At 40.6% G+C, this 16,701-nt stretch overlaps 1 protein-coding gene across 1 annotated transcript in view; it reads right to left on the bottom strand.

Annotated features, from left to right (window-relative positions):
• Positions 1–5,245: 5,245 nt before the first annotated feature.
• MAP3K5 (mitogen-activated protein kinase kinase kinase 5) overlaps positions 5,246–16,701 on the bottom strand; it is a 193,940-nt gene continuing 182,484 nt past the window's right edge. Inside the window, exons 26-30 of the mRNA XM_028121389.2 lie at positions 15,808–16,051; positions 9,850–9,962; positions 9,010–9,113; positions 7,200–7,276; positions 5,246–6,085 (exon numbers count right to left, since the gene is read on the bottom strand). Of these exons, the coding sequence (XP_027977190.1) occupies positions 6,025–6,085; positions 7,200–7,276; positions 9,010–9,113; positions 9,850–9,962; positions 15,808–16,051 (599 nt within the window). The 3' untranslated portion in view covers positions 5,246–6,024. The remainder of the gene's footprint in view (positions 6,086–7,199; positions 7,277–9,009; positions 9,114–9,849; positions 9,963–15,807; positions 16,052–16,701) is intronic.

The following is a 16,701-nucleotide window of genomic DNA, read 5'->3' as shown; positions in this document are numbered from 1 at the left end:
AGTCTCGGTTGGCTGAACATAACCAGGAGGTTCCCAACAATTTAAAACCCTTTCAAGGACTTCCACAGAATCTGTTGAAGGCCCAAGAGTGCCTGGGAACAGTGTTGAGGTCTTGTTAGGGTGACAGTTCTCACCATCCTTGCATATAAACCCCGCCACTCAGCTCAGGACTGGGATGTTTTTATTTGGTTTCCTGCCTCACTGGCTGACTTGGTAGGGGTTTTAACTAAGGGACACTGATGCCATGGTTTGCAGTAATGGATTTTCCCTTAGTGCCATTTCTATAGTGGGTTAGGCAAACTGATCGTTTAGCTATGCGATCTTCCTAAATCACATTCACATCACTCTTATCAGATGTCTAAGCAATAAAAATAAAGTATCAGGTGGTGTGGAGGTGGTTGTAGACCTCAGCATGGGTCTCAGCAAAGACATTTTTTACTACATGAAGTCATCAGAGTTTGAGACACTTTCCTATGAACATCAGAAAGATTTTCTTTCTTTTTTTTTTAAAGATTTTATTTTATTTGACAGAGAGAGACACAGCAAGAGAGGGAACACAAGCAAAGGAAGTGGTAGAGGGAGAAGCAGGCTTCCCGCCGAGCAGGCAGCCTGATGTGGGACTTGATCCCAGGACCCTGGGATCATGACCTGAGCCGAAGGCAGACGCTTAACGACTGAACCACCCAGGCAGCCCTCAGAAAGATTTTCTTACTTGAATTTAAAGAGTTGAACTCCGGAAGAACATTGATTTACTACCTACTTCAGTAAGCCAGTGAATTCTTTCTGTGATACATACACCCACCCCACCACAAAGTCAAGACCTACTGGTGTTTGTGTGTGTCTTTTATGGTTTGTTTTGTTTTGGGTATGTGCTTATCTCTTCTTGCATTCTTTTGCTAACTTATGTTTTATTCTGTCACAAGTTACACAAAAATAAGTGCTATAAGAAACACACCAAAATCCAGCACTTAAGCCCTGAATTGGCTATGTGTTTCACACTTAATGCGGTGTCTGTAACAGGGTGAGCTGTCGAACAAAAATGCGGTAAGGGACAATATCTGTTAAATGTCACCTACCACCACGTTGTACTTCATGCTGTACTTAGCACAGAGAAACCATCTGTCTTGAGTTCCCACACCCATCTCAAAATCTCTCCAAATAATCACAGTTCCCTTTTCCAGGGGGAGGAGCTGAACCTCCTGATGCCATCAGCCACCCACCCTTCCTGCCTCCTTTGAAACCTCATCCCTCTCTTTTCCTAAAATGCATCTCCATTCAGGGCCTCTCCCTCAACAAGTACATTTAGGGCTCTTTGATTCTGAAGATTTCTTCCCTTGACATCCCACCCTCCCAAATCTATTGTCATACATTTAGTTCACCAAAAATAATAAATGTGCCGTTGTCTTATTATCTTTGTTTAACCAGCTTTATTCATCTTTCTTTCCTGTCTATAAATAAACTTTCCAGGTCACAAAATCAAATTTACCTATTATTATTTTTTAATCTGTTGTTCTCCTGTACTTCCTGCTGTACCAGATCCTCTGATCATCTTCCTCTTAGCTTACACCACTGGCCTGGTTTTTCTCATTCCTCTGTGACTGGTCCTTTTGTCTCTGTTGCTGATTTAAATTCCTCCTTCCTCCCAAACCATCCCCAAGCCTTCCTTTTCCCAAAATTTTAGGCCCTACATATCTCTCATAAGCCCTCACTTACTGTTATCTCCATCAAGGTGACTCCTAGATCCGGAATATATACCCTTGGTCTCTGTCCTAACTTCCACCAGTACATTCTCAGTGGTCTCTGCGCATTTCTATCGGAATGCTCTACCATTAGTTCATCATGTCTCAAAAAAGTTTCCCTTCAAACTTGCCTGTTTTCGAATTCTTCTCTTACTTACATAGCTTCAACATCTGTTCTTTCCTCTTCCTTGTCATCACTGCCCAAATCATAATTCCCAAATCTTGTCGACTCACGGTTTTAATTCTGCCCTCTCAATTCCTACTGCTCTGCTCCTGGACTCTCATTCACATCTGAATCGGTCTCTGAACCGCTCTGTCCAATTTCTGTTCTAATTTCTCCACTTCACTGGATTAATCTTCTCATAAACTACTTTACACTCACCCCTCCCTTGCTCAAAAACCTTTAACAGACTCCGCATTTCTACATAATTACATACCAACACCACTTCCCTCCGTGACCACCCCCCATCACACCCTGAGCTCTCTCCTATCCCACTTTCCACTTATTATTTCTAGAGCACCTATTTCCAGCCAAATATGAGTTAAAATTTTTGTTTGCTCTAATGTAATATAAAAGTTGTTCACTTTCTCCAGAACGTCTTGCAAATCCCCACTTTCTGCCTTTGTTCTTGCAACTCTCTACGCTGATTGACTTCCCCAGTCCTGAGTTATTGAATTCCTTCTTTCTGATGCACCACTTGAGGTCTTCCTCCACGGCCCTGGCTCCCAGCCAGCTTGTTCTCTGAAGCTGGGTTTTGGGTTTGCATTCATCTGGACTTTCACATAGAGTAGGTGTGATTTGTTATTGCAGATTTGTCTCTTCAATCTGATATGAGTTACTTGTTGGCAGGGACTTTGTCTTCACTCTCTATAGAGTGTCTATAAAGTCTGAAGCCATAAATTATTTTCCTTGTTTACAAATTGCAGATGTCCTTGGGTGCCTGGATGGCTCAGTTGGTTAAGCGACTGCCTTCGGCTCAGGTCATGATCCTGGAGTCCCGGGATCGAGTCCCACATCGGGCTCCCTGCTCGGCGGGGAGTCTGCCTCTCCCTCTGACCCTCTTCCCTCTTGTGCTCTCTATCGCTCTCATTCTCTCTCTCTCAAATAAATAAATAAATCTTTAAAAGAAAAAAAACAAAAAACAAAAAACAAATTGCAGATGTCCTTGACGACATAATGTATGTTGCATGCCTTCTGAACCAGATAAGTATCATGCGTGTCTCTCCTGCTGCCACATTGCCTCACACGTAGTAGGCATTCCAGTGGTTTAACAGTAATTCCTCACTGCCAAACTATTTTATGTAATGGCTTAGGAATGAACGAAACAAAATATGCAATGACAGAATTTGGAGAAAGAAATCAAAATATGGTTAAAAAGAACCATTAGTTCTCCTTTTCCCAGCAAATTCTGGTTTTGTTTCTCTTATGAGGCTGTCTCCACCACCCATGCGTAACGGTTCTGTTACAAATCATCTTTCCAGGCACAGCTCTGAACCTCATTTCTCTGGAAAGCTTCTCTTAACCCTCCCACCCCTTGGCGGTCAGCTATAACTATAAGCACTTACTGCATGTACTATTGTTTCTGCTTTGCCTCGATTCCACCTCTGACAATGAACTTCAGGGGGCAAGAACTGCGTCTTGTTCATGCACTACAGTATGTAGTACCCAATAAGTATTTCATAAATACTTCTGAATGAATGATAAGCGGTAACAGTAACAGGCAGTGTCTGATTGCTTACTATCTGCCAAGCATTGCACTAAACATCTTATCTGCATGATTTTATTTAAATCTTACAACAACCCTATGAGGAAGGTACATGATTTACCCCATTTCAGATGAGGAACCTGAGACTTGGAGAGGTTAATTAATCTGCCCAAGGTCAAAAGGGAAGTGATAGTCTTGCTCCAGGCCTATGTGTCTAGACTCTTGCTACACCAAATGGAAAGTGAATAGTGACCATCTTACTACCACCTCTATGGAAAGGGGCTCTCTCTATTTCTCTGTCCAGGTGTCTCTTGGAATAAGAAGGTGGGACTTGATGCTATTAAATCATCTGCAGAGCTTTTTAAAAATAGGATATATGGGCCTTACCCCAGACCAATAAACACAGTTTCTCTAAGGTGGTGGCATCTGTATGTTTTATTATTATTTTTTAATATTTTATTTATTTATTTGAGAGAGAGAGAGAGAGAGAGAGCACGAGTAGGGGGAGGGGCAGAGGGACAAACGGACCCCCTGCTAAGCAGGGAGCCCCATGCGAGTTTTGATCCTAGGACCCTGAGATCATGACCTGAGCCTAAGTCAGATGCTTAGCCAACTGAGCCACCCAGGTGCCCCTCATCAGTATATTTTAAAAAGCATCCTGGTAATTTTAATGTGAAGCTGGGTTGAGAGTCACTGTCCTAGATTGATGCCAAACGCCTTTAAAGTGAAACCTTTAATGGAACTTGGACCATAATGGAACTGCCTTCTTTTGTGACTGAGGGCCACAGTTCTGACAAAAATCTAATGATGCTGGCCTGGGAATGTATTATGAACCATGCAGGGATAGGGGAACCCACAAAGCCCACAAAGATAAGGTAGGAGGAAGATCCCAAGGAAAGACCCTATCATTAAAGAATTGGTTGAAGATGGGTAGCTTGATCCTATGCACAATCTAAAAGAAGCACCTGGCCATTAGAATTGGGGAGATGAACTGTGGCTTAATTAAGAACTACCCTGTGTTGGGGTGCCTGGGTGGCACAGTCAGTTAAGCAACCGACTCTTGCTTTTGGGTCAGGTTGTGGTCCCCTCTGGCTCATGCTCTTTCTCTCTAAAATAAGTAAACAAATCTTTAAAAAAAGAATTACCCTGTGTAAGTATGAATGAAATGACATATCATTTAATTTACACCTCATCTCCTTCGAACTTTCCCCAGAGGTTACAAGAGGCAACTATCTGTCCTTGAGATTGGGATGTAAAAAAAGATGCAGATTTATCAATATCGGACCTTGATTTTCACATAGAAATAAAGATGACTCCTGTTTTCTCAAAGACTGTTATGTGTGGGTCAAGTCATGATGCATGAACAGCTCTGTGTTAGTTCTGTCTTGTATAATAAGCAAGTTCCTCTGCATCTAAGAATTTTGTGTTTATCTCATCCATCTATCTCAGAGCTTCAGACTTCACCCTATTAATATGGGCAGGCTTCTAAACTATAATATTCAGCTTCAAATAAAAACATTTCCCTCAAATATGAGAACAAACTATTAAGGGGACAGAAAATACTGTATTCTCCACTGGGATGCTATGTGTAGACCCTCTGAGATACAAAGTAGTCACTCAAGATAACTTGTGGCCTTGAGAAAAAACACAGGGACTTTCTTTTATGTAAATTCTTTTTTTTTCCTTAACCCTCTCTCTTACCATTCTGGTGCCCTGAGGAATAGCTTGCAGATCAACTGTTCTTTGATTACTTGACTAGAAGACAGATTCTATTTAACAGAAGAGCGGAAGAAACAACTAGAAGTTTGACACAGTAGTTTATCTGGTTTGTCCAAACAAAATAAGAATTCTTTAGAATTTATCGAACAGTATGTTAAGAGTCTTTTTACTTTTTAGAGTAAATATGACACAATGGATAGCTTTAGAACAAGCTAACATTACTATGATTCAGGCATGTGCAACTGGTACAGTTCAGTAGTACAAACATGACTCAAATGAACGTACTATGGGCCAGAAACTGAAGTTACAAAACAGAGTCAATATTACAATTAATACAGACAGGTAAGTAAAAACCGCTGCTTCTCGGATTCTGCACACTTAAAAAAACATAAACTTTACACAACAATTGAAATTATGCATTTCTACTCAGAGTATTTTACACACACACATAAGCCTAAAAAGTTATGGTCACATTTTGGTTTTGTTCCAGTGATGCACAATCACATGAAATGTTCTATCTGTTTTCGTGTAAAAGAGACATTTGGCCGAAGTGCAACAGCTGCTAAGTTAAAAATATTTCCATAAAAATGTTTAGACTAAAATAACCCCAAGCATCCTGATGTTTAGGATTATTTTTGAGAGTCCTTACAAAGAATCCTTATGAATTGTAGAAATAGAAGCAGTTAGGAAATTTCAGTGTATTTTGTCTTTTTTTTTTTTTCTCCTTTTAACACAAGTAAACAAATACTGGATTTAAAGTGCAGCTTCTTTCTCCTCTCCGTTAGATTCTCCCTCCCCTGCGAAGATCAGTTCTGTCTGTTAGAATCTCCACGGAAGGCTGGAAACCAACCGAGCGACAGTCAAGTCTGTGTGTCTCGGAAGTCGGTGATGGCCTTCCACAGTGTGCAAAGCATCCCTCCTCTGTTTAAAGACACAAAAACATGGGGAAGAGAACACCTCATTTGAAACATTGCCCTTGATATATACAAGTGACTTCTTCATCTCTAGCTGCTCTGATCAGAACACAGAGATCCCAAAGTCTTTTATTTATTTATTTATTTATTTATTTGAGAGAGAGAGAGAGAGAGAGAGAGAGAGAGAGAATGAGAGATAGAGAGCACGAGAGGGAAGAGGGCCAGAGGGAGAAGCAGGCTTCCCATTGAGCAGGGAGCCCGATGCGGGACTCGATCCTGGGACTCCAGGATCATGACCTGAGCCGAAGGCAGTCGCCCAACCAACTGAGCCACCCAGGCGCCTGAGATCCCAAAGTCTTATCGGTCCTCATGTATTCTTTCTATGTTTTGTCATTGCCCTTCCCTGCCTTTCCTTTCCACTCCCACAGACTAGCAGTTCCCAAAGCATCATTTCAGATTTTCAGCACGTTTGAAATGGGTCTTTATAGAATTCTGTGAGTCAGTAATGCATATGCTTGGCCTAATAGAGAAAACTATGATAAGAAACTGTATCATGTTATATGCGGTATGTGGATGGCAAATCAGCAACTATCCTATTATTTCTAATAATTTTTTTAAAAGATTTTATTTATTTGAGAGAGAGAGAGTGCACAAGAAGGGGTAGGATCAGAGGAAGAAGCAGACTCCCCACTGAGCAGGGAGCCCAATGCGGGACTTGATCCCGGGACTCCAGGATCATGACCTGAGCCGAAGGCAGTCGCCTAACCAACTGAGCCACCCAGACACCCCTATTTCTAATAATTATGGCACAATCATGAACTAAATGAGAGCATCTGTTTAAGGCAGCTTTAAAATAACTGCATGGCCTCAGTCTACTCTATTATCAAGAAATTCTTTGAGTTGATTTGCATTTACTAATATAGAAATGTGGTTTTAAAAGTGCCCAGTAATAGCTTGGTGCAACAAACTCAGTTTACTCAAAGCAAATGCAAACCAGAGAATGGGGCCCAGGACTGCTGAGATGGTTAGATCTGGTAAGCGGCCCGGCCAGGGCAGGAACCCAGACTTCTCAGCCCAGCGCTCTTTCCATCATGAAAAAGGAGGAGAAAGAAAAGTGGTACCTTAGTCTGAGGCATTTTAAATCATCACGTGTAACATAGTAGAGAACATCCTCTAGTGAATAATCCTCAGCCAAAAACTGTGGAGAAAGTAAAATATGCACAAAAATAAGATGTTTTATACACCTTTAATAAATAGTAATCTCTATCCATAATATAAATGTTGGCAATAATTTAAAAATGAATCTAAAAGGAAGTCTACTAGAAACATAATCTTCTGGAAAAAAACAAACAAACAAAAAAACATAATCTTCTGGAATTAATAGGAAAAAGTCCCTCCTGTTACAAAATAATTACAAAGAAATACATCCATATGACTTCCAAATGCATAAAGATTACAAGCAACACAATTTCTGAAAGGCCTTCTAATGAATAGATAAAACTCATTTGTAATTACATCTGCTGTTCATTACATTTATATATTTTTTTACTTATTTTATTTAAATTCAATTAGTTAACATGTAATGTATCATTAGTTTCAGACGTAGAGTTCAGTAATTCATCAGTTGCATATAACACCTGATGCTCATTACATCAGGTGCCCTCCTTAATGCGCATCACCTTACCTCATCCCCTCCCCATAACGTTTATATTTGAGAGGCTTGTTGCTGTGTAGCTTTATTTTTCTCAAGTGGATAAAAAGTATTCCTGGAAAGGTATTGTTTACACTTAATTTCTGGATTTACTTTTCATAGCTAATAAAAGGTACTTTTAAAAAATAATTACTATAAAATCAGTCCTAAATTTAAACTGAAGCTTTAATTTTAAATAAAAAAAAGTCAATGATTTAGTGGATCATCAATTACTACTCCTTGATTGTGACTTGAGTCTTAGTTTGAGGAATAAATATTTCAGAGAACTTGAACGGAGGCATCATTCTCCATAAGCAAGAGCTGCTTCAATTTATGTAGCAGTGACTTGTTCAATTCATATTTCTAAGGAAACCCTAAACATTATTTAGTAGCCCGATGAATTATCAAGTAAAGAGAAAAAAAAATCTGTATTCTTAGTTATTTAAAAAATTTAAACACAAAACTAAAGTTAGTTTAATATTGTATGGGGGCCCTTTCTATAAAATAATAAAAAATATAATCTTTTTTTGTGTGTATGTGTGTATACATGTATGTGATCTTCAAACATAAGTGCTACTTCTGCTGATTACCAGAGTCTGCAAGGAGCAGAGGGGAATTAGGTTATTATAGATATAGAAAGTGTTCCTGACACAAGTTGACAGACTAGATCTATTTTATTCAATATCAATAAATGGCCACTGCCCAGTAGAGTCTAATAATATGAGAGAACTAAAATGTTAAACAAAAGAGAGAATTAGAAACTTTACAATTTTAGTTTTTTCTTGATTTTTCCACTCTTCCTTATTTTCAGTTCAAAAATATAAAAACTCCTTAAGGGTCCTGGACCACAGAGCTTTTGCCCGCCTCATTGTTTTTGCACATACAGCACCCCGATCCCTGCATGATTTTTCCCTCCTCACTCCCCTCCCCAAATATACATACAGATGGCTTGGTTTATTCCTACGTATGCCTTTAGATTTCAGCTCATTCACCACCTTCGACGAGAACCTTCCCTAACATCTTCCTCTCTCTGTCTCCTAACACCTGATGACCTTTCCTTCATAGAGTTTATCAGGGTATCATTACGCTTTATCTGTGGAATTATTTGATGACCATCTGCTGACCCTAGTCTGTAACCCACAGGGGGGCTCACCAGTGTATATGCCCTGTGCCTCGCACACAGTAGGCACGCAACATTATGGAGTGAAAGAAAAGCTTGTCCCACGGATAGTTTTCTTTACCCGACTTATAGTGTCTTCATCAGCTCCCTTTTCTCTCAGCCATTCAGTAAGTTCAGAATCTTCAGTATTTGTGCCAGGAGAACCCCGGGGGCATAGGGGCAATCCTAGGACAGAATTGGGAAGGGAGGGACAGTCTTAGCTTCTCCTTACAGAGGCCACCTAGACCTCCCCAGTCAAAAGACATTTATTAATACTGTAGAAGATTTTGCTCTATCAAAAAATAAGAGAAACAGTCGAGACTGGCAGTATAAATGGTAATATAAACAAAACTCTCGAACACTACTAACAAATGGAGAGGCAGAAGCAATAATGTAATGATATTCCCACCTCATACTCTCATATCAATTCTATAGTTTCTTAGAATAAACTTGTTTCACCAAAATTGTACTGTGGGTTTTTCATGTGACAAACATGAGCATAATTAGCCGAAAACTATATAATCATATAATAATCTCGTTTCACTATTTGCAATAATATGGGGAAAAAAACCCAGAGTATACAGAATACAAATGCAAAAATGACCAAAAATAGTATTTTATTCTAGTAATCTCATTTGAACATTAAGAAAAATAACAACCGAAAAAGTGTTAGAGCCCTATTTATCTCAAATAATCTCAGGAAAAGATGGCCATGAATCATCTTATTTGAAATTAAGTTGTATCAAAATTATAGTTTGCTGCAATTAAGAATTGGATATTTCTTAAAAGCAATTTCTGCTTGTAGTCGTCGCACAAGTGACAGATGCCAATTAAGCCATGAAATAAAAGTGCCCGTTGGCTTTCTCCCCTTTTTATGGCAGCCTGGTTTAACAGTATCACTTTAAAATTTTCTACTATTCACCTATTGGTTGGGACTTAAGCTTCAGGTGTTTAATTTCTTGGTCTTTTTCTTCAATAGCTTGATGAAGGAGTGCTTGTAATTCTTTCTCTTTCCGAACTAATTCTTCCAGTAATCTGTAAAAGAAAATTATATTGGTTGACAGGATAATAGAGCTCGAGCAGCCAGAGTGACCTTCTAGATCTGGACTTTTTCAAGCTCTAAGGAACAGACATCCCTGGGATTTTATTGCAATGCAGACTCTGATCCAGTAATTTTGGGGGTAGGTCTGAGATTCTGCATTGCTTTTTTTTTTAAGTTTATATATATATACATATATTTTAGTAATCTCTATACCCATCATGGGCCTTGGACTCACAACCCAGAGATCAAGAGTCCGTATGCTCTTCCAACTGAGCCGGCCAGGTGCCCCACGATTCTGCATTTCTAATGAGACCCCCCAGGTGATACTCATGTTGCGGGTCCACAGACCCCCATGTTGAGTAGTGAGGTTCCAGAAGGCTTGTATTCCAGACAAGAATTCACCACCCCAATTGTCTGCCAAAATCTTCAGAGATATTTTATTGTTTCTTTTATGACCATAAATGGCAAATAAAGTAAAATAAAATATATATGTTAACAGAGCTATATTTTACATGTATGACCCTTCATCAAAGAAAGTTGATGATGAATGATATAATAATCAATGCAAAGCAGAAAGGCAGTCATTTTTTCTTAACTAAAAATTTGAGAAATAAACTATAGGTGAGGTTCCCTATAGTACTCAGTAATTGTTGCTAGGATTGTTGAGGATGTTACTATTATTCCTCTCCCTTCTAAGGGGACTGGTGAAGTGGGTAAAAGGATAGCTGTGCTCCTGGTACATTCTGTTTAGTTGGCATCTGATGCATTCTCCAAAGAAACAAGGAGAAACTAACATATCCTTTATATCAGAGTTCTTATTCATGAAAGGTTCACTATGCAACTAAGAGCCAACTGGTGTCCTACTCACCATTTCTAACACTGTTCTCTGAAAAAATACTCCAAGTTAGAAAGGGAGATGCTCTGATTTTTTTTTTTTTAAAGATTTTATTTTTATTTGACGGAGAGACACACAGCAAGAGAGGGAACACAAGCAGGGGGAGTGGGAGTGGGAGAAGCAGGCTTCCCGCGGAGCAGGGAAGCCAATGTGGGGCTCGATCCCAGGGCCCTGGGATCAGGACCTGAGCTGAAGGCAGACGTTTAACCCACTGAGCCACCCAGGCGCCCCTGATGCTCTGATTTTTTAGAAAACTATTGTTGGGTGACTTGGATTCCGAATTTTAAGTTAAGGTACATAATTATTCATAAGATCATCAAGATAAATCGTTGCATACCCTACAGTTCTTAGCAAACTGTATTTATTTCATTTTCTCAGTATGGACAGATTTAACTCAGGACCACATTCCATTCCAAAAGTTTGTTTCCGCTTCAGCTGGCGTGTTCTGAAGGCAGCACAGGCTCAACTGAAAGACAGCCCTGGGCCTGAATCTTGGTTCAGCCCCACACTTCCTGTGTTAACTTTGACAAATCACTTAACGCCTCTGGCCGTCAGTTTTCTCCTCTGTGGAAAGGAAAAGTAAAACTTCCCGAAAGAATGACTGTGAATGTTCAGTGAGACAGCTGTAGCTAACGACAGGCCAAGGACGGCACCTGACCATTGGGGAGGGTGATTCTTTCCCCAGCTACAGCCTCGGGGCTGGGGCTGGGGAGGGGCTCCTCCTCCTTTCCCACGGGACAGAGATGTGAGGCCCTTAGGAGAAAGGATCGGGGTAGAGTGGGTCGCAGAGGCAGGACAAAAAGGAAGACTCTTTAGAGGCAGCCAGAGAAGGTGGTTTGAGAAAGACAGATTGTTTAAAGACAGGAAAGTAAGTAGCACACAATCAGGTGGATTGAGCAGCAGGAACCGAGGGCCAGGGGAAAGCAGAGGATCGAAGGAGATGTTTATCACTCCAGCAAGAACAATATTCCAGGAAATGGACAGCAAGCTCAGCATGAATTTTTAAGTTGGCAATTTCTTGGCCTAGTAACTATTTTTGTCTTCCTTGATGATTTACATGTATGGAATACTGATGGCGTATTCTTACTATTTTTTTAAAGAACACAGTGACTTTTTCTAGAATTTAACCTATGTGTATCTAGACTACGTATTTTCTTTTTATCTTTAAAAGTCATGCTAAGCGAAATAAGTCAATCAGAGAAAGACTACTGTATCATATGATCTCACTGATATGAGGAATTCTTAATCGCAGGAAACAAACTGAGGGTTGCTGGAGTGGTGGGGGGTGGGAGGGATGGGGTGGCTGGGTGATGGACATTGGGGAGGGTATGTGCTACGGTGAGCGAGGTGAATTGTCTAAGACTGATGAATCACAGACCTGTACCTCTGAAACAAATAAGACATTGTATGTTAAAAAAAAATAAAAGAAGAAGATAATAGGGAGGGAAAAATGAAGGGGGGGAAATCGGAGGGGGAGCCGAACCATGAGAGACTATGGACTCTGAGAAACAAACTGAGGGTTCTAGAGGGGAGGAGGGTGGGGGGATGGGTTAGCCCGGTGATGGGTATTAAAGAGGGCACGTGTTGAATGGAGCACTGGGTGTTATACGCAAACAGTGAATCATGGAACACTACATCAAAAACTAATGATGTACTGTATGGTGATTAACATAACAAAATAAAATTTAAAAAAATAATAATTAAAATAAAATAAAGGGGACTAATGTAACACTGTATGTTAGCAACTAGAATGAAAATACAAACTTAAAAAGAGTATTAATACATGAATAAATAAGTAAATATTTATTAAAAAAAAAAAAAGCCAGAACCTAACTTTGGAAGCAGAGTGCTGACAGGTCACTTCATTTGTCCCAAATCCTGCTCCCCAGAGTTATTTATTTACCCAGTCCACCAGTTTTATTTTCACTTTGTCTTCAGTTAAGAGGGAAGTTCTTCAAAATTAAGGCAATTGCCTGTCTGTTCCAGAAAAATTTGGCAAGCATCTGCCCTGAGGTCAATTTTTTAACTCAGATGGGTGGGGATGAGTAATTCTGGAACCGTATGATAGATAAGCAGTCAGCTCTGTGTTAGTTACATTTTCGCTAGCTCTGCATTACTGTCCTACAACACTGTCTCAACCACTGGTGTGAAGTGAATTATTTCCAGAACATTTTATGTAAACATACCCCGAAATATAAGTAAAACATACATTCTAAAGCCATCTTGTTATTTTCTATGCTTGGTATTATTATTGGTGATCTAGTAATCAAGAGCTGGATAAACCTGATTTACCTTCTTCAGTGATTATCTAAATATAAGCTTAAGATTTCTAACATGAGGGCTATAGCCTTCCTAAAAACATACTAACATTTCCTCTAAGTTTATTTTGCCATATATGAACTTTTTTTAAAAGGACTTATTTATTTTTTAAAACGTTTAAAAAATATTTTATTTATTTATTTGACAGAGAGAGAGTGAGCACAAGCAGAGGGAATGGCAGGCAGAGAGACAGGGAGAAGCAGGATCTCCGCTGAGCAGGGAGTCCCATGTGGGACTCGATCCCAGGACTCTGGGATCATGACCTGAGCTGAAGGCAGATGCTTAACCGAATGAGCCACCCAGGTGTCCCATATTTATTTATTTTAGAGAGAGAGGGAGAGAGAGAGAGAGAGAGTGTGTGTGTGTATGGCAGGGGGAGGGACACAGGGAGAGAGAATCTTACAGCCGACTCCCCACTGAGTGAGGACCCTGACGTGGAGCACGATCTCAGGACCCTGAGATCATGAGCTGAGCTGAAACCAAGAGTGGGAAGCTCAACCGACAGAGCCACCCAGGTGCCCCAGTAACGTATGAACTTCTATATATCACGTAATATTCAACTGAAAATGATACAGACATGATCAGTCTCTCACTTCTGCTGCTTAGTGCCAGTACTAAGGCAGCTACCCTTCTTTTACACCACGGCTGAGGTGAATCATGTGCCTCGTCTCCTTTCTCTGGGGGCGACAGGGAGGAGCTGTGGGAGATATTACTCGAAACAGAAAAAGGAGGCTCATAATCTTGTAGAGGTCACGGATGTAGGGTAAATAGGTAGGGAAAAAACATGAATGTGGGCTGTGGTGAGAAATGCAACAACACAAAAAAGAAATACGGCAAGTCGTAGCCCTTTCCACAGACAGTTGGGAAGCAGGCCCTCCGCCCCCGCTGCCCTCGGAAGAGCAGCCCTGCCCGCCTGCAGATGGCGCAGGCGCGCAGACAGAGGGCGGGGACAGGAGGGAAACCGGGGAAACTCGAACGGTCTCAGGAGAGGAGGAGGAGGCTGCGCTCAGCTGAGGCAGGTTCTATTGACACAAGCCAGGGTATATAGACAGAAGGTCTGAAGGCCAGAGAAACAAATATACCAGCTCATTGGTAGATAAAGTAGCTTTATTGCCTGTATAATTCTGACCATGGGTGGAGGAGGAGTTTGGGGGTCGGACCCAAACAGCAACGAGCGAACATTCCTCCTCCAGAGATCAGAGAGGGGTATAAAAAACAACTCCATCTAGGACTGGGTGACACAGAGTAAACTAAAAAATAGGACTAAAATTAACAACTACTATAACGGATGCGGTGTGATGACTGGGGTATTGCTTGAGGAAATGAGGGACACCAAGGATGTCCACAGAAGTCTCAGAGGAGGAAAGACACAAAATCTTCCACTAAATAGTAGAGATGCCAAGTAAGAGCTGGGTTTCCAAGGACAAGATTAGGATCTGGAAGTCCGAAAGCCATTTTCCCCCTTATTCAGAAAGATTTCTCTATGTAAACCATAGATAATATGTATGGATTTACTCAATCATGCAACCAAAATTCATGTTTCTCAATACAACATGAGCTTTGTACTACTTATACTAAGCTCGATATTCAAGCTTAACTTTAAAAACTTAAACTTATGACAAGAAATAAAATGTTTTATCTTCCGGGTGAACAAGATTTTTAACTAAATATTTGAACAACTGTTATTGATTCACTCCAAAAAAAAAAAAAAAAAGCTTTCACTATAAACCCAGAGTCGTAAAGTCAGTTGCTCACATATTAACTGTAGCCAGCACAGGAAGCTATAAATCATAGACTCAGACCTTGAACTGTGCCAACCTCTGTGAAGAACAGGAAATATTTACTCTTCACTTAATAACCTGATCATGTGGATTCTGTGTCACCAAATTCTCAAAGAAAAATTAAAGTTCAGATATGACAACACATATTCAAAATAAAATAGGATCATAAATGTAGTCAACTGATCATCCTTTCAAGGTTCTTTTTAGAAAAGCAAAGCTTTAGCACTACTAAATTTATTCTCAAGAACAGAGATCTTCCTCTTCTAAAAGAACTTGATATTCCAAATCATGGGCTTTCAAGAACATGGATTTCCTATCTTTCAGCTGCTTCTGGGATGGTACACGATGCTCTGAGTTTGTGTCCAAGACAGTCTCTGAAGTTACAACTACTTTGAAAATCTCAGTGTATTTGGAGATAAAGCAGAGATCAAAGAATGGTGCTGAACAAGGCTTGAATTGGTAGAGCAGAAAATGATTTTGACTAAAGAGACTAAGACAAATCTCTCTTGTTTGATTAAGAAGGATATCAAACCAAGTTTATGTGAATGGGATAAAGGAATCATTTTGTGTTCTCTGGACCAAACTTTAATTTTTTTGAGAGGGTGGGGGAAAGGGAGAGAGAAAATCTTAAGCAGGCTCCATGCTCAGTGGTGGAGCCCAATGTGGGGCTTGACCTCACGACCCTGAGATCATGACCTGAGCCAAAATTAAGAGTTGGATGCTTAACTGACTGAGCCATCCAGGTGCCCCATCTGTGGACCAAACTTTAAAACAGACCCAAAACACATGCACTTATATAAAAGTAAGGGAAAGGAACCCCACCCATGTCAGAATAGGACTTACCTATTAGTTTCTATTTTCATCCTTCCAAGTTGCACATTGAGGGACCGGTGAGCATTTTGAGAGTCGTGGGATACAGTAGAACTGAGCGTGCTCACCCCTGAGGTAGCCACAGCATCTTCAATGACAGCATGAGGTCTTCGGATAGTTTGGTTCGAAGGCCGTTCCTCATGGTCATCTTCTGCATCCAAGTCTTCTTGATCAGCGGTATCACTCTCAGATGCGAGGCTGAAATGTGGCCTCAGTTCTGTTAGGCATAACACCAACAACAGTGTTAATGAAATATGACTGACTGCTGTAATTTCTTCTGACATGAATGTCCTCTCCCCTGCTATCAATGAGATATGTATTCCAAACTGCTTTTCCAAATGTAGGGATGGATTTCTGGGCATTAATTTACAGTTTTTCTTCCAGTGAATCTGCAAAATTCACAGGATGTATTGACTCAGAATGACCTAATTCAAACAAGAAAAATGGCCACACCACACAGAAGATATGTGGGAAAGGGTGCCTGGGTGGCTCAGTTGGTTAAACATCTACCTTCGGCTCAGGTTATGATCCCAGGGTCCTGGAATTGAGCCCTACGTCGGGCTCCCTGCTCAGCGGGGAGTCTGCTTCTCTCTTTCTGCCTCTCCCCTTGCTCGCTCTCGCACTCTCTCTCTCAAATAAATAAATAAAATAAAATAAAGAGATACGTGGGGGGATGCGCGGGTGGCTCAGTCAGTTAAGTGTCTACCTTTGGCTCAGGTCATGATCCCAGGGTCCTGGGATCGAGTCCTGCAACAGGCTCCTTGCTCAGCAGAGAGCCTGCTTCTCTCTCTGCCGCTCCCCCCCCTGCTTGTGCTCTCTCTCTCTGACAAATTAAAAAAAAAAAAGATGTGGGAAAATGCTAAAATC

This window comes from Eumetopias jubatus, unplaced genomic scaffold, assembly GCF_037043125.1.
Source record: "Eumetopias jubatus isolate StellerSeaLion01/CBP00866 unplaced genomic scaffold, mEumJub1_p1.0 scaffold_6, whole genome shotgun sequence".
Taxonomy (NCBI): domain Eukaryota; kingdom Metazoa; phylum Chordata; class Mammalia; order Carnivora; family Otariidae; genus Eumetopias; species Eumetopias jubatus.
This window is presented reverse-complemented; position numbering and strand designations above follow the sequence as displayed.